General features: G+C 40.8%; 1 protein-coding gene across 5 annotated transcripts in view; it reads right to left on the reverse strand.

Moving 5' to 3' along the window:
* The window catches only part of mipol1 (mirror-image polydactyly 1), a 73,609-nt gene that overhangs the window by 21,757 nt on the left and 24,798 nt on the right, over window positions 1-27,054 (reverse strand). The window contains exons 3-12 of one of the 5 annotated variants that reach the window (XM_045717667.1): window positions 25,901-25,988; window positions 24,907-24,986; window positions 18,044-18,114; window positions 17,745-18,013; window positions 15,144-15,282; window positions 13,961-14,066; window positions 12,151-12,280; window positions 5,527-5,560; window positions 4,964-5,134; window positions 318-425 (exon numbers count right to left, since the gene is read on the reverse strand). In XM_045717667.1, coding sequence (XP_045573623.1) covers window positions 318-425; window positions 4,964-5,134; window positions 5,527-5,560; window positions 12,151-12,280; window positions 13,961-14,066; window positions 15,144-15,282; window positions 17,745-18,013; window positions 18,044-18,114; window positions 24,907-24,986; window positions 25,901-25,988 — 1,196 coding nt within the window. Of the gene's footprint in view, window positions 1-317; window positions 426-4,963; window positions 5,135-5,526; window positions 5,561-12,150; window positions 12,281-13,960; window positions 14,067-15,143; window positions 15,283-17,744; window positions 18,115-24,906; window positions 24,987-25,900; window positions 25,989-27,054 lie in introns of all 5 variants that reach the window. The other 4 variants (XM_014194627.2, XM_014194636.2, XM_014194632.2 and 1 more) reach the window with 4 other exon arrangements.

The following is a 27,054-nucleotide window of genomic DNA, read 5'->3' on the forward strand; positions in this document are numbered from 1 at the left end:
CAGCATACTGTAGTAGGAGTGGGGGAGGCCATATAAGACTTGTTGGCAAACAGCAGCAGTGAGCTCGGCACAGTAATGTACACAGCCCCTTGTATTCATACACAGAGTTCTAGGCCCAAATGGCACCCTATTCCCTTTATAGTGCACTACCTTTGACCAAGGCCCATAGGGCTCTCTGGTCAAAAGTAGTGCACTATATAGGGAAAAGGGTGACAATTGGAACGCAACCCTAGAGAAGGATAACCTGTGCTGCTCAAAGCCTTAATTTGCAAGGATTCTTTTGCGAGAGGGGCAAAAAGAAGGGGAGGTAGATTTACCTTCCGAGAACGCTCTTGATTGTTTTCGGCAGTCAGGTGTCTCAAGTTGTTTGCTGAAGTCTGGCTCTGCTCTCTCGCCTGTAGGAGATCCTGCTCCAGCCGCTTGCACTGCGGAAGAAGAGCCAGAGGAAGAGAAAGGGAAATAATCACTTGAAATACATTAGTAGGGAATTCGCCCATCGCAGTGCAGTGAAAGCTTCGGCATGCCAGGCAGGCAGAGTTAAATGTATACATGCATCAGCCAGTCTTTCTCACCAGTAGCTCTCGGTTTCTACTCCTTGGCAGAGAAGCTTCTTATGAGTCATGAAGGACGAAGAGAAATGGAGAATTTATAGGCCAAACCGACCAGTTACAACCGTTTGAAAAGATCAGAGACATCTTGTTTTCACTGGTCTATTTCTGGAAAAAAATACTTCATACCGCAAATGTATGTGTCGACCTTTATTCTTCAGCATGTATAAATACATTATTTAATGACTTTATAACATGCAATATACTTTGATGACAATGAAGCTTTCATAAAAGTATTTAAAAATAATGACCAAAAGGTATCTTTTTCAATACCATAAACAGACGCAACGTGAATAACCACATACTATGTGATTGTTATCTACTCTGATGTCAGCAGTTCGCCTGCTTTTTTCCCACAGGCACTGCAGACTACACTGACAGACAGACAGACAGCTAGACAGACGGACAGTATAAACACCCAGACCGTGGCACAGACCGCGGCTCAGTCAGATCGTCTCAGTGTTATTGTAAGCCAGAGTTGTTTCATACCAGTCTATATGTGTTCTTCTCCATGTGCACATTCTAAGACTAAAGGACACTTACCAGGAATGTAAACCATCCCTCTCACCCTGACAAGCCGCAATGTTTCGACATCCAGCTGCCTAAAAAAAATACCAAAGTGCTCCCGCAAACAAGAGCAGGCGGGCGCAGCCTAGAAGCCCCGCTCGCTGCTCTCGTCCCTCATCCTCTTCCTCTGCCGTCTGGAATAATAGTTCCTGGTCCAGACAAAACACAAAGCTTCTCTTTAGTGTCAGGGTGAGTTATGGCTTACAGGCAACAGATGTTTTGGACTAAAAGTATTTCAATCTGAACACAGAGAGAAGGAGCGCACCTCTCTACTCTTCCCAGGCAGGCTAGGAAGGCCACTCCTGGAGCTACAGTACGGCCCCCAAACACATCACTCCTTCGGAACACATGGAGGACGGAGCAGACACAGACTACCTAGCGTTACATATGTTCGGCGCATTATGCCTGAAAACACACGTGCATCACACGGTCAATCAAATCAGAGGCTCGTCACTCAGTTACACATCATCGACGCTGGGAAAATATGTGGATCTGACAATGAGAGACGACAAAAATCAGAACATAGCAAAATGTCAGCACTCAGTTTTTAACATGTACACTAGTCTACCAAGGAACAATATTCACTAATGCATAAAGTAACCATACTGCCAGGTACCTAAGAAATCAATAACCTTTGTTTTGCAGCATTCACTTTATAGAGAGAAAATAAGGGGGGGGGTATAGGACAGAATAGATGTGTTCCTGTTTCTCCTCCCTCCCTTCACTTATCCAGCTTTTCATATTCCAGCAGGCTGGTGGGTGTAGCGGCCCTCTGGTAGTCGCAGTGGGCTAATCCCTTCGAGATGAAGAGAGGGATAGGAAGAGCAGCAGGGGACGCAGAAATCCTTCAGGATAGAGTGTGGAGACCATCCCCGCCTCACAGGGATTAGGAACAGGCATTTGTAACCTACTTTTAAAATTGCTCCAAAGATGATTTTTTTGGCCCTCCGCAAAAAGCAGGGGCAATATTTTTTCCAGGAGATGTGAATGTGATGTTAGCCCAGGGTTTTGTGGAGATATGGTTGTAGTCTAGGGTTGAGCTCGGCTGGTTGCTCCCACTCAGCCTTGTGTTAAAGTCAGAGGCATTAAGAAGACTGGCGACATCTCCCTCATTGACAACCTCAAAACTTGAGTCAACCTCAAATTCATTGACTGACTTCTATGAACTTGAGTCATTGCATTGGTCAGCTGATTACTAGATTTTAAAATGTGTGAGCACTGCTGTAAATGTGTACAAATCTGGAGAATCAACACATTTTCAAATCAGATTTAGGCTCTCATATTTTGAAGAACTTCTCTGGAGCGTAAAACTTGATCGCACCAGCTTGTATTTTGAACAAAGGGAAGTCCCCTCAAAGTCCACATACAGTCTTTGATTTAGGCATTGTAAATAAAAAAGCCTCATAAAATGGCTTGAACACCTGGGACAACAAAATTAACAGAGGTGGATGAGAGAGGAGAGAAGAGACTGAACCAATGATGAGAAATGAGCAGGAGAGGACAGGAGTGTTCTTTTCATAGAAATAGAATGAGGCAGCCAGTTCACCAATTATGCCATCATTGACTTGAATAGGGACGCCTGTTCTATTCATTCTAGTTCTGTGGTTCTTCTGTTACTGAGTCTCAGAACACAGTGAAACAATACTGAAACCATATTCTAATTTTATGACTGAAACGTATAACAGTAGCTAAGTTGGACCAATACAGCTAACCGGGCATTACTAGAAAAGGTACTAGAAATACATGTTTATTACACATCCCATTTATAAAATGGACCCATTAGAGATCCTTTTTAAACTGAATCAGCATATCATACAGCCCTATAAACCAATATGCCTTCTTCATGGAGAGAGAGTCTACAGGCACATGAAACTAGACTAGCTTTAGACCAGTCGGAAGTGTTGCTCCGGAGCAGCGTGACCTCCATGAAGCTGAATCTGTTCAGTCTACATATAGGCGAGTCCCAAATGACCCCCTATTCCCTATATCAAGGACTACTTTTGACCAGAGCCCTATGGGCCCTAGTCAAAAGTATTGCACTACAGTATATAGGAAAATAGGGCGCCATTTAGAACGCAGGCATAGTGGAGTTGCGGAGGCCTTTCTTCTCCATACGTCTGATGCCTGCCTTTTAATGCCCCGGCGTCGGGCTGAATGGGACAGAGATCCATGAAGCTCACCCACAGGGAGGGGAGCAGAAAGGAAGCATCCCAATCATAATATGCCTGGTAAATCCAGGCTACAGAGAAAAATGTCAAACTCCAGCTAGAAACAGTTCGCAGCTCTGTCTGCGACCACCCACCCAGATGAATGCATGACCGTATGACTCCCTGCACAGTAGTGTCCTGCTGAAAACTCTGAGCTATGATTGACATTCTTACCACACCTTCCTAAAGAGGAGTGAGTGTCTGACATGGCGATTGTTGCATGTATGGACGGACACATTTTTTAAGGAAGTCCGGCTTTCAGCTTACTCTTGGAAGTTGTAAAAGTAGAAGGCACAAGGTGCAATTTCTAAATTGGGTAGTGCATCATCAGTTCCTCTTGTCATTTTAGTCATTACATACCTTAGAGAGCTATTTCTAACTTGTCTGAAATGTCCAGGTCAACAAGCCTAAGTCGGTGAATTTTTTTTGCTGTTTCTTTTGCGAATTTTTTTGTTGTTACGTTTGAGTCACTCAAATATCACATGAACACACATAAGACATGGCAAAATGTGTCGAACTGCAGGGCATGAGCTTTAAAACTGCTAATTACAGGACATACATAAACTGTCAACATTTTCTCTCAGCCAAGAAGAGGGGTGTGAACAGTTTGTGCCTATAGAAATAGACGTGGCACACACACGGGGGTTCCCCAATGGGGGCCTGAGTGAAAAAGTTTGGAACCCCTGCCCTAAATTCTAATTTGGGGATTTCTCTGTTGATAATTTGGTCAACAGTAATACTGTGGTGCTGTGACAGGTTCCTATTTTATTAACCTTATTTTACCAGGTAAGTTGACTGAGAACACATTCTCATTTACAGCAATGACCTGGGGAATAGTTACAGGGGAGAGGAGGGGGATGAATGAGCCAATTGGAAGCTTTAATATATGGACTTGTTTTGCACATTGGTACAAAACGGTGGCCTATCTGCATAACTCTCCTCAAACAAACCCAGTTGTAAAACAGGACACTGAATCACTATACGAGAGGTCTAGTCTATATATCAACATCCCAGATATCCAAGCAAATACCGGGCCCACATTTGAATGTTGAGGTATAATATCTGGATGTCAATATTTGTCAGACTGCTTGTTTGTTTTTAAATCCTTGAAAATATCCACGTAAGGTGGATGTATCAAATATTTGAGGTTACACTACCATAACCTCAAATGTGAATCAAGTAGTTGGCTTTACTAAATCAAAACAGATAACGTCAGACACAACCCCTGTGTGTGTCTGTTTGAGGGGGGGAAGAGATTTCTTGCATTGTGTACATGTGAACTAGTTAGGTGAGCCGTGTTTGCCTATGTGTGTCAGTATGTATCGGCAAAATAGACTTCCAATCAAAGGGCATTTTAAAATTGAGAAAATGGGGGAGATGTCAATAGTGCTGGAGATAGCAATTTCTTTCAGTATTCAGAGGAGAGACAGTGTGGTTCATTTTTGAAACATTGACACAATGAAAGGCGTACATGTCTCTCTCCTCTATAACGACTGTTTGTTTGTGTGTGTGTGTGTGTGTGTGTGTGTGTGTGTGTGTGTGTGTGTGTGTGTGTGTGTGTGTAGTGTCGTTCAGACCCACCCTGGCCAGTGCTGTCTCTCTCTCCTCTATAACAGCATTCATCTCCTCTGCTGTAATCTTCCTCCTTCTCTCCCGGACCTTCTGCAGCCGGTCCACGATCACACCCCCGCTCCGCTCAATCCCCAGCGCTGAATCTGCACTGTTCACCCTGTTCAGCAGTTCCTCAAGGTCCTAACACACACGACAAGCAGGTGCAACACACACACACACACACACACATCATTCCTAATTCAACAACAGCAACTGACCAAAATAAAGAAAACATACAAAACAACAGAAATGTTAAAAATATGCAGATGCTACAGGTGCACAAATATCAGTTCTCAGAAGTGGTGCATAGGTGTGTGCACATGTAGGATATATCTGAATTCATAAGCCAATAATAACAATATATTTATAGTCATGTTTCATTTAAGGAGATGTTAACAAAATATACTAAAATAACAATATCATAGTGTTGAAATGTGCTTAGCTGTCCTTTATTTCCCAATACCTTTTTATTGAGGACATTCTGGTGAGAGAAAAAAAGTGAGCCCACATGAGCTCCTAAGGGGAGGGCTTACCGCGTCGCTTTCCTCAGGGTTAATATTCTCCAGGCTGAGTATAGGGGGAAGAGAGAGAGACAGAGCGAGAGAAAGGGGGAGAGAGGACAGAGAGAGAGGGGGGAGAGAGAGAGGAGAGAGAGAGAGTTTCTTTTCCTTAGTGCGGCAAAATGAGATCACTTCCCAAATCTTCCTCACATCCAATAATTGCGTTCTGTTCTGGAGGTTTTCAGAGTCGATGATCAGAACAAAAAGACACCCCCAACATATGAAAAGTGCCAGCAGATCCCAGCCATTATTCCTCCAGTAATGCCCTGTATATTCATGTTTACTGCTAATAATGACTACTGGGATCAATTGTTCATATGTGCTGAGATGAGGTGTTGAATCATTTGTAGGTGTGCAGTATTGAGCACCTTTACAGAGAAAAGACTACTGTAATTACAGCAGTGTGTCAGGAGATTCATGGACCACCTCAAAGCACTCAGTACATTTTTCTTGCTAACAATCAAAAAGAAGAACAACTCCAGCACAGTGGTAATCTTCATGCTTCTAACAAGTTTAAGGGATCTTATTTAACCACATTTTTGGTCTCAATCTACCTTCATCAGAGTGGTTTCCTAGATAACAACCAGACATAAACCAGTTTACCAGTGGGATACAACAATAAAATGATATTTCTTGTTAAATGTTTTTGTTTTTTACAAATTGAGACTGAAGCGATTTTACAACAAAATTGTATTAAATCAAAATACAATTCAAAACAACACTCATATAGCATATCAATAACACCAGCTTTCCTCTGGCTTCAATCAGGACGGGACATGGCTCTTTACAACCCAGTTTAAACGTTTACCGGTCGAGGCACCTCTCCCTGTATGCATCCTAAATGGCACCCTATTCCCTTTATAGTACACTGCAATTGAAAAGGGCCCATAGGAATTTGAGAGTGGTTCAATTTCTCCAGCCCCATCCCTCAGCTTTTTACTGAAACAGTGGCGGGAGCCAGTGGCGGTTCTAGACCATTTCAACTGGGGGGCCAAGCTGGGGCCAGTTGTACTGTTAGAGGGGCCAGTTACATTAGACGCTATTGTTGTCATATCGTTTTCTTCACTGCATTGCAGGCATTAGCAGGCAAAAGACCATGTTCATAATGCAGATGCATGTGGTACGATACTGTTGTGTTCCGCCTAAAGCCGTCCCTCTAGAAAATGTGTGGGTTAAATTAGTGTTCCGAGTTGCCACTGTCTAATAACGGATGTAAAAAAAGAACGATAGCAAAAATTAGTTATGTAAAAATGATTTCATACTCCACATTTAGGGGGGCCACAAGGGGGTCCAAAATTGTTGTCACGGGGCACTGGCCCCCCCTAGAACCGCTAGTGGCGGGAGCACGCAGGCTGAGAACAGAATGCTGATTGCACCATTAAAGTGCCAATGTGATTTCCCCCAGGAGGCCAGTCAGTCGGTCCTCTCCTCTCATGGAAAAAAACAAAAATTCTTCAGCTCATTTACAAAGGCATTACACGGATCACCTCCCATTATAAAGGTACATACTCAATCATACTGGGCCTGCCACTGACCTGCCTGGGAAAATAAAGGTTTAGAACATGCTTTTCCATATTCCAGCTAAAATAATGGGATAGTGCTTGGCTATCAATTACCTTTTCTTTCTAAGAGGAAGGCTGGGAGACGCCGTTGAAGAGATGAAATGTGCTGTTTTTCTAATTAGATTGCCAGGCTATTTGGCATAATACTAGGCTGAAAGCGCTTCATGCCAACCAATAAGTCCAGCCAATTTAAATCACTTTAATCATTCAAATAAAAGGCAATATCAAATAAATGTGATTTGAGATAAAAAATGTGTTTGACAAATGTTTTAGAGTAAACAATGCATTGGATATACAAAAAAACAACAACAATGGGATTTATGCAAGTGGCTCACACACCAACCAGCATACCAAGGCTTATTGAAATATAGATTTGCTTCCGACAGAAAGTTATATATTCCCTTAAGTAGAAATGTAATTACTTCTAAACTGCACCAGCTAATATTGCCTGCCTGCCTCCATTCTTTCCTAGTGGACAATGCAGCTTTAATTTGAAAAGGTCTTGGACCTTAAGAACATACCCCACCCCAGTCGAACAACCACCTAAACAAAACAAAAAGATCACATTAATTAGCCCTCTCAGGCAGGCTGGTAAAGATCTGCTGGTCTGAAGGACTTGATTGATTTCCTATACAGTGCAACTCTTGACTGACAACCTCGCACGGAGGGCGAGGGGACTCTTATGAAATGTCACACCCCTCCGATATATTCCCAAACCAGTCGATATTGCATTTTTCTCCAACCCCCCCCACTTGTTTTGCACCGCCATTCCATTCACTTTGTCGACTAGCCTGAAGAACAAAGCGGAGTTCGCCTAAGCAATGGCAAGTAAACAGACTGACCCATTATAGCTGTCAGTAAATCCTCCGTCCCCACTTCCATAGAAGGGGGAAATGGGGAAGTGAGGAAATAACAAAGAGTTTAGCAGAGAGAGAGAACAAATTTAATGCTTTTCACTATTATCTCATAGACTGCATTCTCCTATTTATTTCCCAACTTGTCTATGTACTGCTGGTGTTGTGAAGTACAGTGAGAGCAGAGGGAGGGAGACAGGTGTCTTTCTGTAGTTGATCAGAGTGGTCCTGTGTGGTAGGGTTGGGGGTCAACGACACCACTTCCATTTATTAATTTCAGGAAATAAATTGAAATTCAAATGTTCCTTGAAATCTAAGTTACACTCTGAACTGACTGAATTCAAATGGATTGTGACAGAGAAGAGGCGGGAGAGGTGAGTTAGTTAAGCAGAATGAGTCAATGTGCCAGGGATGAGAAAATTAGGAAACTTGAATTTCTGTTCATTTCCTGAATTGTCACAGAATTGAATCCTGAATTGCTCCGTGATGTGTTGTGGTTTACTATGTTGTGGTTTACTATGTTGTGGTTTACTATGTTGTGGTGTGTTGTGGTTTACTATGTTGTGGTTTACTATGTTGAGGTTTACTATGTTGAGGTTTACTATGTTGTGGTGTGTTGTGGTTTACTATGTTGTGTTGTGGTTTACTATGTTGTGGTGTGTTGTGGTTTACTATGTTGTGGTTTACTATGTTGTGGTATGTTGTGGTTTACTATGTTGTGGTGTGTTGTGGTTTACTATGTTGTGGTATGTTGTGGTTTACTATGTTGTGGTTTACTATGTTGTGGTGTGTTGTGGTTGACTATGTTGTGGTTTATTATGTTGTGGTGTGTTGTGGTTTACTATGTTGTGGTATGTTGTGGTTTACTATGTTGTGGTGTGTTGTGGTTTACTATGTTGTGGTTTACTGTGTTGTGGTTTACTGTGTTGAGGTTTACTATGTTGTGGTTTACTATGTTGTGGTGTGTTGTGGTTTACTATGTTGTGGTTTATTATGTTGTGATGTGTTGTGGTTTACTATGTTGTGGTTTACTATGTTGTGGTATGTTGTGGTTTACTATGTTGTGGTGTGTTGTGGTTTACTATGTTGTGGTATGTTGTGGTTTACTATGTTGTGGTTTACTATGTTGTGGTATGTTGTGGTTTACTATGTTGTGGTTTACTATGTTGTGGTTTACTATGTTGTGATGTGTTGTGGTTTACTATGTTGTGATGTGTTGTGGTTTACTATGTTGTGGTTTACTATGTTGTGGTTTGTTGTGGTTTACTATGTTGTGTTGTGGTTTACTATGTTGTGGTGTGTTGTGGTTTACTATGTTGTGATGTGTTGTGGTTTACTATGTTGTGATGTGTTGTGGTTTACTATGTTGTGGTTTACTATGTTGTGGTTTACTATGTTGTGATGTGTTGTAGTTTACTATGTTGTGATATGTTGTGGTTTACTATGTTGTGGTTTACTATGTTGTGGTGTGTTGTGGTTTACTATGTTGTGGTATGTTGTGGTTTACTATGTTGTGATGTGTTGTGGTTTACTATGTTGTGATGTGTTGTGGTTTACTATGTTGTGGTGTGGTTTACTATGTTGTGATGTGTTGTGGTTTACAATGTTGTGGTTTACAATGTTGTGGTGTGTTGTGGTTTACTATGTTGTGGTATGTTGTGGTTTACTATGATGTGGTTTACTATATTGTGCTGTGTTGTGGTTTACTATGTTGTGATGTGGTGTGTTGTGGTTTTACTATGTTGTGATGTGTTGTGGTTTACTATGTTGAGGTTTACTATGTTGTGGTTTACTATGTTGCGGTTTACTATGTTGTGATGTGTTGTGGTTTACTATGTTGTGGTGTGTTGTGGTTTACTATGTTGAGGTTTACTATGTTGTGGTTTACTATGTTGTGGTTTACTATGTTGTGATGTGTTGTGGTTTACTATGTTGTGATGTGTTGTGGTTTACTATGTTGTGATTTACTATGCTGTGGTGTGTTGTGGTTTACTATGTTGTGGTTTACTATGTTGTGGTTTACAATGTTGTGGTGTGTTGTGGTTTACTATGTTGAGGTTTACTATGTTGTGGTGTGTTGTGGTTTACTATGTTGTGTTGTGGTTTACTATGTTGTGATGTGTTGTGGTTTACTATGTTGTGGTTTACTATGTTGTGGTTTACTATGTTGTGGTTTATTATGTTGTGGTGTGTTGTGGTTTACTATGTTGTGATGTATTGTGGTTTACTATGTTGTGTTGTGGTTTACTATGTTGAGGTTTACTCTGTTGTGGTTTACTATGTTGTAGTGTGTTGTGGTTTACTATGTTGTGGTTTACTATGTTGTGGTGTGTTGTGGTTTACTATGTTGTGGTTTACTATGTTGTGGTATGTTGTGGTTTACTATGTTGTGGTGTGTTGTGGTTTACTATGTTGTGGTGTGTTGTGGTTTACTATGTTGTGGTTTACTATGTTGTGGTATGTTGTGGTTTACTATGTTGTGGTGTGTTGTGGTTTACTATGTTGTGGTGTGTTGTGGTTTACTATGTTGTGGTTTACTATGTTGTGTTGTGGTTTACTATGTTGTGGTTTACTATGTTGTGATGTGTTGTGGTTTACTATGTTGTGGTTTACTATGTTGTGGTATGTTGTGGTTTACTATGTTGTGGTGTGTTGTGGTTTACTATGTTGTGGTGTGTTGTGGTTTACTATGTTGTGGTTTACTATGTTGTGATGTGGTTTACTATGTTGTGGTTTACTATGTTGTGGTTTACTATGTTGTGGCGTGTTGTGGTTTACTATGTTGTGGTTTACTATGTTGTGTTGTGGTTTACTATGTTGTGATGTGTTGTGGTTTACTATGTTGTGGTGTGTTGTGGTTTACTATGTTGTGGTTTACTATGTTGTGGTATGTTGTGGTTTACTATGTTGTGGTGTGTTGTGGTTTACTATGTTGTGGTTTCCTATGTTGTGGCGTGTTGTGGTTTACTATGTTGTGGCGTGTTGTGGTTTACTATGTTGTGGTTTACTATGTTGTGTTGTGGTTTACTATGTTGTGATGTGTTGTGGTTTACTATGTTGTGGTTTACTATGTTGTGGCGTGTTGTGGTTTACTATGTTGTGGTATGTTGTGGTTTACTATGTTGTGGTTTGTTGTGGTTTACTATGTTGTGGTTTACTATGTTGTGGTTTACTATGTTGTAGTGTGTTGTGGTTTACTATGTTGTGGTTTACTATGTTGTGTTGTGGTTTACTATGTTGTGTTGTGGTTTACTATGTTGTGATGTGTTGTGGTTTACTATGTTGTGGTTTACTATGTTGTGATGTGTTGTGGTTTACTATGTTGTGGTTTACTATGTTGTGGTGTGTTGTGGTTTACTATGTTGTGGTTTACTATGTTGTGGTTTACTATGTTGTAGTGTGTTGTGGTTTACTATGTTGTGATGTTGTGTTGTGGTTTACTATGTTGTGTTGTGGTTTACTATGTTGTGATGTGTTGTGGTTTACTATGTTGTGGTTTACTATGTTGTGATGTGTTGTGGTTTACTATGTTGTGGTTTACTATGTTGTGGTGTGTTGTGGTTTACTATGTTGTGGTTTACTATGTTGTGATGTGTTGTGGTTTACTATGTTGTGATGTGTTGTGGTTTACTATGTTGTGATGTGTTGTGGTTTACTATGTTGTGGTATGTTGTGGTTTACTATGTTGTGTTGTGGTTTACTATGTTGTGATGTGTTGTGGTTTACTATGTTGTGGTGTGTTGTGGTTTACTATGTTGTGATGTGTTGTGGTTTACTATGTTGTGGTGTGTTGTGGTTTACTATGTTGTGGTTTACTATGTTGTGGTTTACTATGTTGTGATGTGTTGTGGTTTACTATGTTGTGGTTTACTATGTTGTGGTGTGTTGTGGTTTACTATGTTGTGGTTTACTATGTTGTGATGTGTTGTGGTTTACTATGTTGTGATGTGTTGTGGTTTACTATGTTGTGATGTGTTGTGGTTTACTATGTTGTGGTATGTTGTGGTTTGCTATGTTGTGGTTTACTATGTTGTGGTTTACTATGTTGTGGTATGTTGTGGTTTACTATGTTGTGATGTGTTGTGGTTTACTATGTTGTGGTATGTTGTGGTTTGCTATGTTGTGGTTTACTATGTTGTGGTGTGTTGTGGTTTACTATGTTGTGGTGCTTTAGTACATACTCAGCCATCGCCTGCTGCAGTCGCTTGGCTCTGAGCAGGGCCTCGTCCCTCTCTTCATTTGCCAGACGCAACCGGGCCATCACTGCCTGGTCCCTATCCCTCTGAGCCTGGTAGATCTCCTCCACTAGGGCTGAAGGAGAGAGACAGTGAAAGAGAGAGAGGGGGGACAGAGAGAAAGCAAGCGAGAGAAAGTAGTAATGGAAATAGAAAAAAGAGAAATAGTAAAAGAGAGAGAGGGAAAGATATAAAGAGAGAGGAAGCATTGTTCTTAGTTTCTGACCATCAGTTACTGCTCAATAACAACGATAAGCTCCCTGTGGAAGAAAGTTATTGCCACTGAAACACTGTGGCACAGGTATTAACTCCAGTCAAACTCATTTTGTGGGGAAGTGAACTGCTGCGGTGATCTCCACAGAGGCTGGACATATAGTTGCACCAAGCAATAAAGACACAGGATCTGCGCCTCGGAGACAGGCAGTTGGGTCTACATTGTCACAACATCAGCAAGTACTCATCATCTCACAATGGTTAAGAGATTGGCCAGTCCTTAACCCTAACTCAAGACGTTTGATTTGATAAACAAGGTTGAACAAACATTTTCATGCCAAAAACATTGTGTTCTTCTAATGTCTGAAAACGGGACAGGTTTTAGTGAGAATGAGCTGTGAAATGATTTGTCTAATGTGTTGCCAAATTGAGTTTGAGTTATGAAGAGCACATACTGAGTTAGACCAAAAGAAAAATAGTCCATCCATGAGTGCTTTTATGTAATTCTGTCTGTCCCACTCATGGAGGGAAAACTTTTCTTATTGATACAGACTCTGTAGCCTGGCAGGGAGAGATTTCCCTTCAGCTTACACCTGACCCGGGTCCCGAAATTCCTGCGCTGTATGCCGGTTGCCTTAAAACCAGCAGATTTTGGGATTACCACTGTCTTCAGATCCCTTTGTTAATCCCACTACGAAAGAGCCCCTGAGATCCATCAACAGCTAATTCCTCTACTGTCTCAGAGATGGCTTAATGATAAACAGTGAGCCTCGCTGTAAGCCATTACAAAGTTCAGTAAGAAAATCAATATAGCATTTTAGCTGGAATTTGCTCATTAAACATCGCCTCCCTGAGCCATGCAAATCATATTAATATGAAGACGGCAAATAGGCTACACGACACGCACTTTAAATTTATTAAAGGCACAATTGGAGCTGCTAATTGTGCAGCTCGATGTACGGTATTTTGTTTAATTATTAGGTGGGTTGAGAGGGCTCTCACCTAAGAAGAAAAGCAATAGTAAAGAAAAGAAGTTGTTTGCTCAGCTAAATTCTAATATTTGTTCAGTGGAGGTTGGGAGCGGTTAAATTACATTAACAAACACGATTAGTAAGTTACAATTCGTTTTGATACTCAAGTTGCATGTAAAACAAATGTATAATTATTTTCCACACTTGACATCTCCGTTTTTCTTCTACCAAAGTTAATCAGGGATAAAATGTCTGAGGAGAACTACGTTCTAACTTCATCTTGTAGACATTGCTTGCCTTTAGGCCATCTTGAAAATCTTATGGGCCATCACTTTACATTACAGCGCAGAAAAAATTATAATTGGTCAGATAATAGGCTTTATTTGAGATGTTATTATCCTCAATGTACTGTATTGTACTGTCTGTACTGTACTGTATGACCCTTCCTACGGCCAGCCTTCCCACAGGCCCAGGGTTTGTCCTCTCTCCCCTAGCCTCTCCCCCCTCCATAATGTACCTCCAGCCTTCCCACAGGCCCAGGGTTTGTCCTCTCTCCCCCCTCCATACCGTACCTCCAGCCTTCTCACAGGCCCGGGCATCCAGTTGAGTCTGCATCAGCTCAGCGTCCACCAGCCTGCTCTCTAACTCCTTCTCCCTCGTGGCCAACTTGTCCTGGAGCTGCCGGAGAGCACAAAATCAGACAGACGTCAAAATTGGCACGTTCATTGAATTGAGAAATGTCCTTTCTATGACGATTCATGAATTGGATTAATGAATTGAAAATGGAATTGACCCCAACCAATGCTGAGCTGCAGAGCCTGTCAGTACGTGTCCAGACATATTCGCTAACTTGCTTCACTCACAGACAGTAGCAAAAACCTCATGCAAAACACCAGATAGACACCTGACTCCATCCTGCAGTTTGACGACATACTAAATAACTGTTGTAGTTTCCCGGGTGGTGACAACCATCCATTTAACAAACAGAATATTATGTATCACTCAGGCATTCTGTAACAAGTTATACAATCGAGCCTCTACATCACATTATTTCAGACGCCAATAAAAAAGAAGCACTGCTATTGAAGTCCTATAAATCTTGTCGGGGAGTGATATTTTACAAGACCTAGTGATAGATTTAACCTCCTGTCTTAAATATTTTGCTCCAAGTTGGTGTTCCCCCCCCCGCACTTTGAAAACATGCCTCGGTTCAGTCCACAGAGTCGGCTCTCACGGCCCTGCCAGCAAAAACAGACTCTTGGGAACTGTTCCTGACTTTCTGTCAGGAGTCACAGCTACTTGCAAACCAGAGGCATCAATTATAGCCGTTTCAGAGGGCTTCTCTGTGGCTACAGCCTCTCTAACAGGCGCTCAGCTGCAAGGAGGCAGCCTGTGCACAGAGGGACACTGGGCATGCTCCAGACCAAACACAGGACAGGACAGGACAGGACAGGACATAACCAGCTAGTCATATGCTTTGGACATGGCGGGTAACGTTTGTGGACAGACAAGAGAGGTGGACACTCAATAGTTGGCAGCTGTGACAGACACAACACAATCATCTATTTAAAGAGGAAGAGGACAAGTTAAGACAAAGGACATTTGAGTCACAAACAGATATTGCTCACAACCAAAAACATAGTCTATACTGCATATATTACAAACAGTGAAAAAAAGCTGGAACCACAAAATGCCATGTATTTTAGCTAGGACCTGTATCTAGCAGGGCAAGATTCCTTTAACATTTCAACCTACCTTCTTATTGAGCTCTCTGAGTGAATCCAGCTCCTTCAGCAGGAAGGCAATATTCTTCTCTTTGTCCAGGACGAGGCTTTGCTTTTTGGAGTCAAAGGAACTACTGCTAACTTTAATCTTTCCTTGGTCCTCTTTTATACTGCATTATGGGAGAAAAATCATTTGATTAGAGAGAGAGCAACAATATTAAAACTTGAGAGCGAACGGCAATACAAATCAGTTATAGCCTTGTCTCCAACGAAACAGACGCGCAATTATCAAATACGCAAGGGATGCACTCTGCACTATTTCAGGCATATTACAGTCTCTTTATTTACTCTGTTATATTAGGCAAATCATACAGTTGACCTTTAAGGTAATATTAAGGTATTACGGCAGTGTATTGCCATGTAGATTACTTCCCTCTTGTAGCCAGGAATATGATTCCGTGCAGCAATGCCTCATATTATCTATCTATCTATCTATCTATCTATCTATCTATCTATCTATCTATCTATCTATCTATCTATCTATCTATCTATCTATCTATCTATCTATCTATCTATCTATCTATCTATCTATCTATCTATCTATCTATCTATCTATCTATCTATCTATCTATCTATCTATCTATCTATCTATCTATCTATCTATCTATCTATCTAGACCTTCATATCAGATGCCAAATCATGTGACCTTTGATTGAATATCTTTACAAGAGGACAAAGATACAGTAGCACATCTTTATGTTGTAGAAACACAGGTTTAGGTCACTCAGAAACAGCTCTTGTTACCAGACAGACCACACACAAGGAAACAAAGAGGCTATATTAAAATGACTGGAGTGACCCTTTATTGCATCATCTTCATGCGCCAATATTGCCAAGTGTTATAGTGGGTACAGATACTCCTTCACAGGTACATGTACAGTGCCTTTGGAAAATATTCAGACCCTTTGACTTTTCCCAAATTTTGTTACATTACAGCCTTATTCAAAAATGGATTAAATAAAACATTTTCCTCAGCAATCTACACACAATACCCCATAATGACAAAGCTAAAACAGGTTTGTATTTAAAATAAAAACAGAAATACCTTATTTACATAAGTACTCAGACCGTTTGCTATGAGACTCGAAATTGAGCTCAGGTGCATCCTGTTTCCATTGATCATCCTTGAGATGTTTCTACAACTTGATTGGAGTCCACCTGTAGTAAATTCAATTGATTGGACATTATTTGGAAAGGCACAAACCTGTCTATATAAGGTCTCACAGTTGACAGTGCATGTCAGAGCAAAAACCAAGCCATAAGGTCGAAGGAATTGTCTGTAGAGCACGGAGACAGGATTGTGTCGAGGCACAGATCTGGGGAAGGGTACCAAAACATTTCTGCAGCATTGAAGGTCCCCAAGAACACAGTGGCCTCAATCATTCCTAAATGGAAGAAGTTTGGAACCACCAAGACTCTTCCTAGAGCTGGCCGCCCGGCCAAACTGAACAATCGGGTCAGGGAGGTGACAAAGACCCGATACTCACTCTGACAGAGCTCTAGAGTTCCTCTGTGGAGAAGGGAGAACCTTCCAGAAGGACAACCATCTCTGCAGCACTCCACCAATTAGGCCTTTATGGTAGAGTGGCCAGACGGAAACCACTCCTCAGTAAAAGGCACATGACAGCCCGCTTGGAGTTTGCCAAAAGGCACCAAAAGACTCTCAGACCATGAATAACAAAATTCTCTGGTCTGATGAAACCAAGATTGAACTCTTTGTCCTGAATGCCAAGCGTCACGTCTGGAGGAAACCTGGCACCATCCCTACGGTGAAGCGTGGTGGCAGCATCATGCTGTGGGGATGGTTTTCAGCAGCAGGGACTGGGAGACTAGTCAGGATCGATACAGACAAACTGAGCAAAGTACAGAGAGATCCTTGTTGAAAACCTGCTCCAGAGTGCTCAGGACCTCAGACTGGGCCGAAGGTTCACCTTCCAACAGGACAACGACCTTAAGCACACAGCCAAGACAATGCAGGAGTGGCTTCAGGACAAGTTTCTGAATGTCCTTGAGTGGCCCAGCCAGACTCTGAACATGAACACCAACGAACATCTCTGGAGAGACCTGAAAATAGCTGTGTAGCGACGCTCCCCATCCAACCTGAAAGAGCTTGAGAAGATCTGCAGAGAAGAGTGGGAGAAACTCCCCAAAATACGGGTGTGCCAAACTTGTAGCGTCATACCCAATAAGACTCGATCCTGTAATCGCTGCCAAAGGTGCTTCAACAAAGTACTGAGTAAAGGGTCTGAATACTCATGTAAATGTAATGTTTTTTATTTTTTATAAATTAACAAAAAGTTATAAAAAACTGTTTTTGCTTTGTCATTATGGGTAGATTGATGAGGGAAAAAACAATTTAATCAATTTTAGAATAAGGCTGTAACGTAACAAAATGTGGAAAAAGTCAAGGGGTCTGAATACTTTCCGAATGCACTGTATGTGTTTCTCGTTAAAGTGTTTCTGGGAGCCGTGCACGTAACTTGTTTTTTGCAAAAATCACCTATTGACCAAAATATGATTTACGTATTTCTGACTACAGCGTAAGTTACGATTGGGCTCTAAGAGAGCTCACCTTGATTGGAGAGCTTGGCTGGAGTCTGGAGGGACAAGGTGTCTTCTGTAGACTGGAGGACTGCCGTCCAACCCCTGGCTGTGACCCTCTGACATGTAGCCGTCCTGGGTGAATGGGCTCCGGCTGGAGGTCCTCTCCTCCTCCATCCTCCTGCCTGTGTCTGGAGCCCTGTGGTAGGCCTGAGGTGATGGAGATCTCCTGTGGTGGGCCTGGGGTGAGGGAGATCTCCTGTGGTGGGCCTGGGGTGAGGGAGATCTCCTGTGGTGGGCCTGGGGTGAGGGAGATCTCCTGTGGTGGGCCTGAGGTGATGGAGATCTGGATGTCCGACTCTCTTCCTCTATGGGTCTAAAATACTGGGGGACTAAAGTTACTGAGATGACAGAATGAATTAAGCTTAATAGGGAACAAATGCTAAAAAAACTTTGAAAAACAGGCAACATCTGGTAAATCTTTGGTTCAATATCCTTCGGAAGTTGTGGGAAAATGGTTACACATCGATCACTGTGCAAAATACGGTAAAATGCTTAAATGAACATGTGGTAAGAAAGTAAACGGACATTAGTGGCGTGTGAATAGAAATAAAACATCTAAGAGCATCCTCAACACCGACCATGACAATATTGTTCCACTTAAAGACCCAGTGAATTATGAGCTGGTGGAATGGGCTATTTTCAGTCATTTTGGGGAGGGGTAGGGGGGCTTCTTGAGGAAACAAGGGAATACAAAGAGGCTTGGTGACTGGTGCTGGCAGGGAACTACATGGTGCTCTGTAAATGTTTCTGTTGAGAGCTGAGCCAGAGAGAAAGAGAGAAGAGAGGGAGAGAAAGGGCAGCAACTAGCCTAGCAGTTAGAGCATTCCCTATCCATTCCCTATCCCCGAGCCGACTATGTGGCATATCTGCCGAGGTGCCCTTGAGCAAGGAACTTAACCTTAATTAGTCGTGTAAAACGCTCTGGATAAGAGTGTCTGCTTAATGACTAAAGTAACGTTCCATGCTTTCAAGTCAAATTCTAATGCTCAACCCTGATAGAAAATAAGCTAAAATGCTTTAAAGAAAGTCATTACAAAAGGTCAAGTTATGATTGTTATGAACATAGAAAAGAAAAATACATGTTTAGAACTGATAATTAACCTGGCATGGTGGAAGAGCGAACGCAATTAATTGATTATTGAATGTGATGATGGACACAGCTTTGTGTAACCACTACATACACAGCCTCTGCTCAACAAACTCCAACTTGAGATTGAATCGTTGGGGACCTGCAGTTCGCAAACGACATTGCGCTGCTTATCACCCACACCGCAGTCAAGCAATGCTTTCCGCCAAGAGTCGTTCACAATCTAATCCGGTTACGGCCACAACTAGACCTTGTTTCAAATGTATCAAGACATAATCTTATTGGTATGCCTAGAAATCAACAAATGTACATTGTTTAAAGCACATGTTTACAAGTCTCAGTCGCAAATGACAGCTCAAATAAGCCACCTATGGTGAACAACCTGTCAGAGGCTTTGTAGAATCATGACTCTTTTGAGTTTTCAGTTCATCGTTCACCGGTAGGGGGTCCTGAGTACTCTGGACATGACTGAATCAAATGAACGAAATGAGTCAAAAGAGTCATTCTTTTGACTGAAAGAGTCGAAAAGATCCGAGATAGTAAAAAGAGCCGAACTTCCCATCAGTACTTTAAAGTATGATTGCCTTCCAAGTTACAACTTGACCTCCTCGTTCGAGTGTTGCATGAAAAATAACACCTCTTTATGATTACGAAATATATTTTAAGGAATAAAACATCAATCCAATTCAAATGTGGTAGAATTCAAACACGAGCTGGTTTAAAGAGCATCAAACATTGCATCAAACGGTTTTCTTTTTTAAAGCAGCAGTGTGTTGTGTTAATAAATGTGTTGTGATGGAGAAGCCCATGAGCAGCATTGCCCCACTATGTCCAAAACAAGCTCCAGCTTAGCGGTGACAATTATTTTGCGAAAGGTCAGGTTTTTGAAGTTGAGATCAGGGAGGTCTGCCGCCTCCTCGTAGCTTTGTTGCCAGGGTCCTCCTCTCTGGATTGTTGCAGACAATTATTAGTATTCTCTTTAAGACTCACCAATGCAAACAGTAAATTCAAACATGAATAACACCAAACGCGCTTATATAGCCCCCTTTGTCAAACTGAAAATATGGGCCACATTGTTCCTAAACCTGGGTTACCACTTAAAAATTTTAAATCTGGCCGTGGCGGGTCCCCACAAAGACAACTGCCTCCACCAAGTATGGCATTTCCCAATGGTGAGAGCTGGTGTTGTTTAATCTGACAGTGGATGGGCTGTTGGCTGTTTCCTATGGGGAAAAAACCGAGGGAGATTCTCCTTTCAAGGATGAGAAAAATCAACTCAAAGACTGGAGCTGCAAGGACAGATGTGACGTTTTATGTGGTAAATAGTGTAAAAGGGTAACAGACGTATACAACAACATGTACAATGTGGACCCAGAGGATATCACCTAAAAGTATTAATGAAAACGCTTGTTTCCAAAGTGGTCCTCGATGGTAAAAACAATAACACATATAATGATTAAAAGGCAAGACAAATTTACAAACAACCATAAATACATTCATTTATATAGACATCCTAAAATGTGGCACTATTCACTGCACTTCTCCCTAACCTTAAAAATCAACCATATTAATTTCACATTAAAACAATCTATTCATTACACATCATACCGATCCTTCAAATGAATATACCTGACCAGCAGTAGGGGGCACAAGGGGCAGTGGAGTGGTTTCTCTTACTTAGACAACCTTGTCCAAATGAAAACCATTTCTACTTTTTCTTTGCTTGATCTCCATGGGGAAGCTATTCCATAGACAAATCCCTGTATAGACAAATTTGCTCCTCGCAGTACTGTTTACTCTTGGGATTTTACAAGACCTAACACTAGCTCTGGTATTGTGACTGTGTTGGTTATAGACCATAACAATGTGTTTTTTCATATTACCTGGGGCATGATCATTTATGATGTCAAACATAAGATTAAGTTTAAGTTAGTACACTCTGGACTCCAAAGGCAACACGCCCACCTCCCGGAACTCCTGTACCCCTATGTGGGTCCTAGGGGGGGACATTCAGCATATACCTGATAACATTATTTTGCATGACCTGCATCAGCTTTATTGATAGCCCACTATACCAAGCAGAGCAGGCATAATCAAAATGACATTGAATCAAGGTTGAGACAAGCAGTTTCTTAACTTTGATGTTAAAATACAGTGGTGAAAAAGTACCCAATTGTCATACTTGAGTAAAAGTAAAGATACCTTAATAGAAAATGACTCAAGTAAAAGTCACCCAGTACATTACTACTTGAGTAAAAGTCAAAAAGTGTTTGGTTTTAAATATTCTTAAGTATTAAAAGTAAACGTAATTGCTAAACAATACTTAAGTATCAAAAGTAAAAGTATAAATCATTTCAAATTCCTTATATTAAGCAAACCATATGGTACCATTTTCTTTTTTCTTTTATTTATGGATAGCCAGGGGCAAACTCCAACACTCAGACATCATTTACAAACGAAGCATTTGTGTTTAGTTAGTCCACCAGATCAGAGGCAATAGGGATGACCAGGGATGTTCTGTTGATAAGTGTGTGAATTAGACCATTTTCCTGTCCTGCTAAGAATTCAAAATGTAATGACTACTTTTGGGTGTCAAGGAAAATGAATGGAGTGAAAAGTAAAAGTTGTCAAAAATAAAAATAGTAAAGTACAAACTAATTAAGTAGTACTTAAGTATTTTTACTTAAGTACTTTACACAACTGTTAAAATATCTAGTGTAGATATAGATATAAACATTTCTATTTGTTCGCCATTTTAGAAAGAATCTTAGCAGCAATCAGGTTTCCAGAAAGGGATTGATCTAGGGACATACCAAGATAAGTTACACTTGTTTTAGATTCAATCTCCTTGCCTGCACAGTTTACCTTTATCTTGTCAGCCCTAAAGCAATCTACGTTTTGTTCCAAACAAAATCGATTCAGTTTTCCCCCCAAATGTAGCGACAATTTGTTGTCAGTTAACCAATCTCTAACAAAATGCAATTCCTTACTCAGGGTCTCCTCTATGTAAACTATATCCTTCTCTGATACCAGTATGGCTGAGTCATCAGCATAAAGCAGGAGTTTGTGCTTTACTGTATCTGGCATATCATTAATAACGTATATAAGAAATAAGAGAGGCCCTAAAATTGATCCCTGTGGTACTCTGACAGAACATCACCAACATTACATACTTGTGTTCTGTTGGTCAGATAAGACCTAAACCAATTCACTGCTACATCATTTAGACCCAGTTTCATCAGGAGAACATCATGGTCCACAGTGTCAAAAGCTTTCGGCAGCCTGTATATTTCCTCTTCTCACTTTCCTGCTTAATGTGGTCAAAAAGGTGGATAAGGCATGTATCCGTGGAATGAGCTGTTCTAAAGCCAGATTGGAGTTCATAAAAAAGTTTGTGCTCGAGAAGGTATCCCTCAAGTTGATTAAAAACAAATCTCTTAACAACTTTGGATAAGGTGCTGAGCATCGACACAGGCCTGTAGTTTCCAATATAGGTTCACAATATGCGTTATCACTTTAGCAGTGACACAAGCACCATCCTTTATGAATCTTGCAGGAAGGCTCTCCTTTATGAATCTTGCAGGAAGGTTATCCAGCCCAGTTGCTTTGCTTCTGCTCAATAAGCATAGTAGTCCTCTGTTACCATGCACAGCTCCAACAAATCATTTGTGATACCTTTGCTATGGTAAAAGTTGTTAATGAAAGACTGGCCATAGCGTCCAGAACAGGTCGGTAATCAGAGATGAGGCTATAGTGGTAAAAAATGTGGTAAAATAATTTGCAACCTTTTCCTGGTATAAAACATCATCAATATCCAGGCCAATACTACAAGATTTTACCGTATGGGGAGTTTATGAGCCAATGTCCTTTAACATGTTCTACAGTTTACGAGGCTGGTGTAAGTTCTCATTAACAGTGTCTATGTACTTTAATAATGCCACTTTAATAATGTTTACATATCTTGCATTACTCATCTCATATGTATATACTGTATTCTATACTGTCTATTGCATCTTGCCTATGCCGCTCTGACATTGCTCATCCATATATTTATATTTATATTTACTTATTCCATTCCTTTACTTAGATTTCTGTGTATTAGGTATTTGTTGTGGAATTGTTAGATATTACTTGTTAGATATTGCTGCACTGTGTATGTGACCAATATAATTTGATTTGATTTGTAATGTTGGGATTTGGCCTTATCCATTTTGTATATTGCTGGTTTCTACAGTTAATATAACCATAATAATCTTGCTGTAGATTTGTCCTTCTGAATTTGGCCAGGTAGCGATCCCCTTTCCTTATGAGGTCTAAGATCTCGGAAGTGATCCATTTCCCTGACCGCTGTTTGATTTGAATTTGTTTCATCGGAGCCAGAGAGTCGGGCGCAGACAGAAACAGATCTTTAAAAAGATAGCAAGTTTGATCAACATCATCACAGTTTAGTACATGAGACCAATCCAAAATTCCAAGTACTTCTACAAAACGTTCCTTTCATAGACCGTACCTTCATGTAGTTATTACCTGGCTCAAGTAGGATTTTTGATTTCTTACAGGTACAGTAGTTTACCATATGATCACTAAAACCAATATTTAAGATTCCTGACTGACAGACTTTCTCTTCGTCTGATACAATAATCAAATCCAAAGTTGATTTACTATCAATTCACATCTGGGTTGGCTCAACAATCAGTTGTTTAAGTCCAAATAAATCATACAATTTGTACAGGGCATTTAATAGTGTACTTATCTTGGGTGATATGTGCACATTTGTTAAATGTGATCGCCAAGCAGAATACATTCCCTATCAGCGAATACATTTTGATCACAGCAATTCGATTCAAGTAAATCATATAAATGATTATGCTTAGGAGGCCGATAGCACAGACCAACAAGTATTGGACGACATTTAGGAAGAAGTATATGTACCCATGATGAGTAGGGCCAGCAGCCTTTGCTTGCAAAAACATCTCCTTTTGGAGTTCCTTTCCGGCTCGCTCCTTATACCACAGGAAACACCACTCTGCTTGCCATCTTCTAATAACCGTACAGGCCATGTCATTAATAGCTGTTTGGCTAGCAAGACTAAGTGTTTTAGCTATAGCCCAAATGTATATTTGAGCAGAGGAGCTGAATACATTTACATATCAGGAGTGTTTGGTGAAGGGTGGGTAAATACCAATGACGTATATGAACCCTGGATTGCTGATGCTATGTATTGGCCAATGAGAGGCTTTGAAGCCATCGGTCGGCCATATTGGCACTCCCCAGAAGTAGCAGTCCTCCATAGGAATGAATGGAATTCTACAGTCTTTCAATGAAATGTTTCATGGACAAAATTACATTTATTTAACCATTGTTTACATTAGTACTTAAAAAAAATTTAACTTTAAGGAATTTAAAAAAATATATTTAAAAATGTTATCTTTAGCTTACATAATATAATTTAAAGTATGCATTAAGGTGTATGTAATAAAATACATGTGGCAAAACAAATGTAGACATTAGTAAATGCATTTCTATAGCTTCCAAAATAAATAAAAAATTAAACGGTGGGGGAGTACCAAGATGGAGGCGCGGAGGCTTCAAAACAGCACCCCCGTCAGTCATCTAGTGTACATATAAATCAATGGGTAAATACTCTGTTAATCGCTCATTGTCAATCCAACCAGTTTATCTAAATAGTGGCAGTGCCATATGACTTCGGACGGTCTAGGTAACGGTTATTAGAAGGCAGAGTGACACCCTAGCTGGAAGTGATTTACACTTGTAAATAAATGTTTATGTATCGCATGGAACAGCATTGAAACTAAAGCAAGCGGGTAAACAGGCAGGAACACCCAGGCTCTGAAATCTGCAGTCATTTACACAGGTTTCCAAATACTGAAGTGGACAAAATATTCCTATAATGTGCAATTACAAACACAGATACATACAGCCAGCCTAGTGCTCAAGCACTGAAGAAAGATATCCTTTTACAAAATGTTATATTTTGTGTCTTGAAAGATAGGAAGAAGAATTTAAAAAAAAGGTCAGATACCTAGTGGCCAGTCTTTGTCAGGTACCTCTAGTACAAGTTGATTTGATGTTGTGCCCAAAATGGCTCCCAAGTCAGTACTTCTGAAATAAAGCAAAATAAAAACTTAAGCTGACGGAACGAATGAATTCAAAATGATTTTGAATCTACTGCTAATATCCATTAATATTGCAATGCATGGATGGGTATGGCAGAATTTATAGCTGAGCATGGCCTGAGCTCAGATGTTCAAGTGGGCCACTGCTATAGCTAACAGGGGTTGCGTCCCAAATGGCGCCCTACCTCCATAGGGCTCCGGTCAAAAGTAGTGCACTATATAGGGAATAGGGTGCCCTTTGAGACGCAAGCAGGGACTTGACAGGTGAGTCGTGGGGTCAGGGAAAAGAGAGCTCATCACTGTCAACACTGTCACAGCAGCATGACCTTCCCAGTGCTAAGCCTGTAAGCTACGGCAAGCAAGTCTTAACCATCTTTTAACTGGAAAAAGTCTCATAGCATCCTTTTCACAGGATGTGGTAGGTCTATTTCTAATCTTTTTGTGGACATTTACAAACAGCATTGAGTCTGAAAGAGGGTGTTGTTGAGAGAAATAAAATGCTCTTTGAAGACAAGGGTGCAATGAAAATCATGTTAACACAATCGACAATGCGGGAACAAAGGTACCTAACACATTGACATAGTGTACAGTGTACACACTCCCCGTACAGTAGCTAATTGTATTGGTATCCAATTTAGTTTTCGCATTCAACTGAGGATGAACAAACTAGAAGACTACGAGCTTGTATTTTTAGCCTTTGTAGCCAACATTCGCTCAGGATTTTGAACACACAACTCGACAAAGAAGAAGTCATTATTGCAGTGAGTCGTCACAGTAACACTGATAAACATCCCGTAATATTATGACAAACGTTTTTTTTTTTGTCACGTGGGTGAAAAGCCATACCCAAACAATGTAAGTACATAGGAGCGGAGGAGAATAATACGACGGCATCTTTACCCAAGTTGTGGCAGCGTGGTCTCTGAGCGTTGGTGCCTTACTGGGGAGGGCAGTCTTTGTTTCAGCTCCTCATTGACTTTAGGATTAGCTGAAAATAATATAGAAATGGATATGATTCATTTAAAAATCAGGAAAAATGCATTTCGTTGGAGGCATCGAAGCAGGCACTTTCCAGTACATTAGCCTAGAGGAAAGGTTAGTATTAATTATAGCCTGTCAATATGATCTCAGGGGTACCTCTGCTGCAGAGAGACGATCTTTAATAACCTCCCTGAGTATAGCAAAACAAGACCGACATCTTTCATTTGCAGAGTGAAATGGTGCTTTATTTAAGTCATCTCATCATCTACCCCCTACCATTGCTCTAACTAACAGTTTATCAAGGCACTAATGTATGCCGGCAATTAACAAATCATAATCCCGTCACGCAGATATCATTTAATGCTTTTAGTTATCAGGAAAGTAAACAGTCATTTAATACTGCTCAAGCCCCGTATCAGATCCTCCTTGCTCGTTAGGAAGCCCCACCAATTAAAGTTCAGCCTCTACTCAGGTGTAATTAACGGATGGCTGTTAAATTGGTCCTGATAACTGCAAGTTAATTCATAAGCAAGCAACAAATACACTGACTGGAAGCAATTAAGGGAACCATTGACATTCACTTTTTGGAGGAGGGAGCAGGAAGGGAGCCTGTTGCTCTTATGCAGTGTGTGTGTGTGTGTGTGTGTGTGTGTGTGTGTGTGTACTGTAGGAGAGGGCTACCATCTAGTGGTGAAGGGGCTAAGACAAAAGCAAATTAGTATACACCCACTGCAGTAAGCGACTTCAACAGAATCCTTCCAGATGCAGCATGGGAGCTGGGTTAGCATTCTGAAGGTGGTGCAACCTCAGAGGCACAAAGTGGTTTCTATTGTATGAACCATATAGATAAGATATACAAATCCCTTTAGAATCTCCAGAAAGGGCTATTGAAGTGTCTCTATCCTTCTCTTTTGGGTATACGGATGGCCCAAACAATGTTTCTAGAAGAGGGCTAGGGTTGTCGAAAGACAGAAATAACAAAGCATATGAGTTTGGGGGTCCACAACCACTGAGAGTTTAGGTGAAGAAGGAGACCTAGAGACGGATCCAGGAGAGGAGGGAGAAAGAGTGAT

The sequence above is a fragment of the Salmo salar genome, chromosome ssa01, assembly GCF_905237065.1.
Source record: "Salmo salar chromosome ssa01, Ssal_v3.1, whole genome shotgun sequence".
Taxonomy (NCBI): domain Eukaryota; kingdom Metazoa; phylum Chordata; class Actinopteri; order Salmoniformes; family Salmonidae; genus Salmo; species Salmo salar.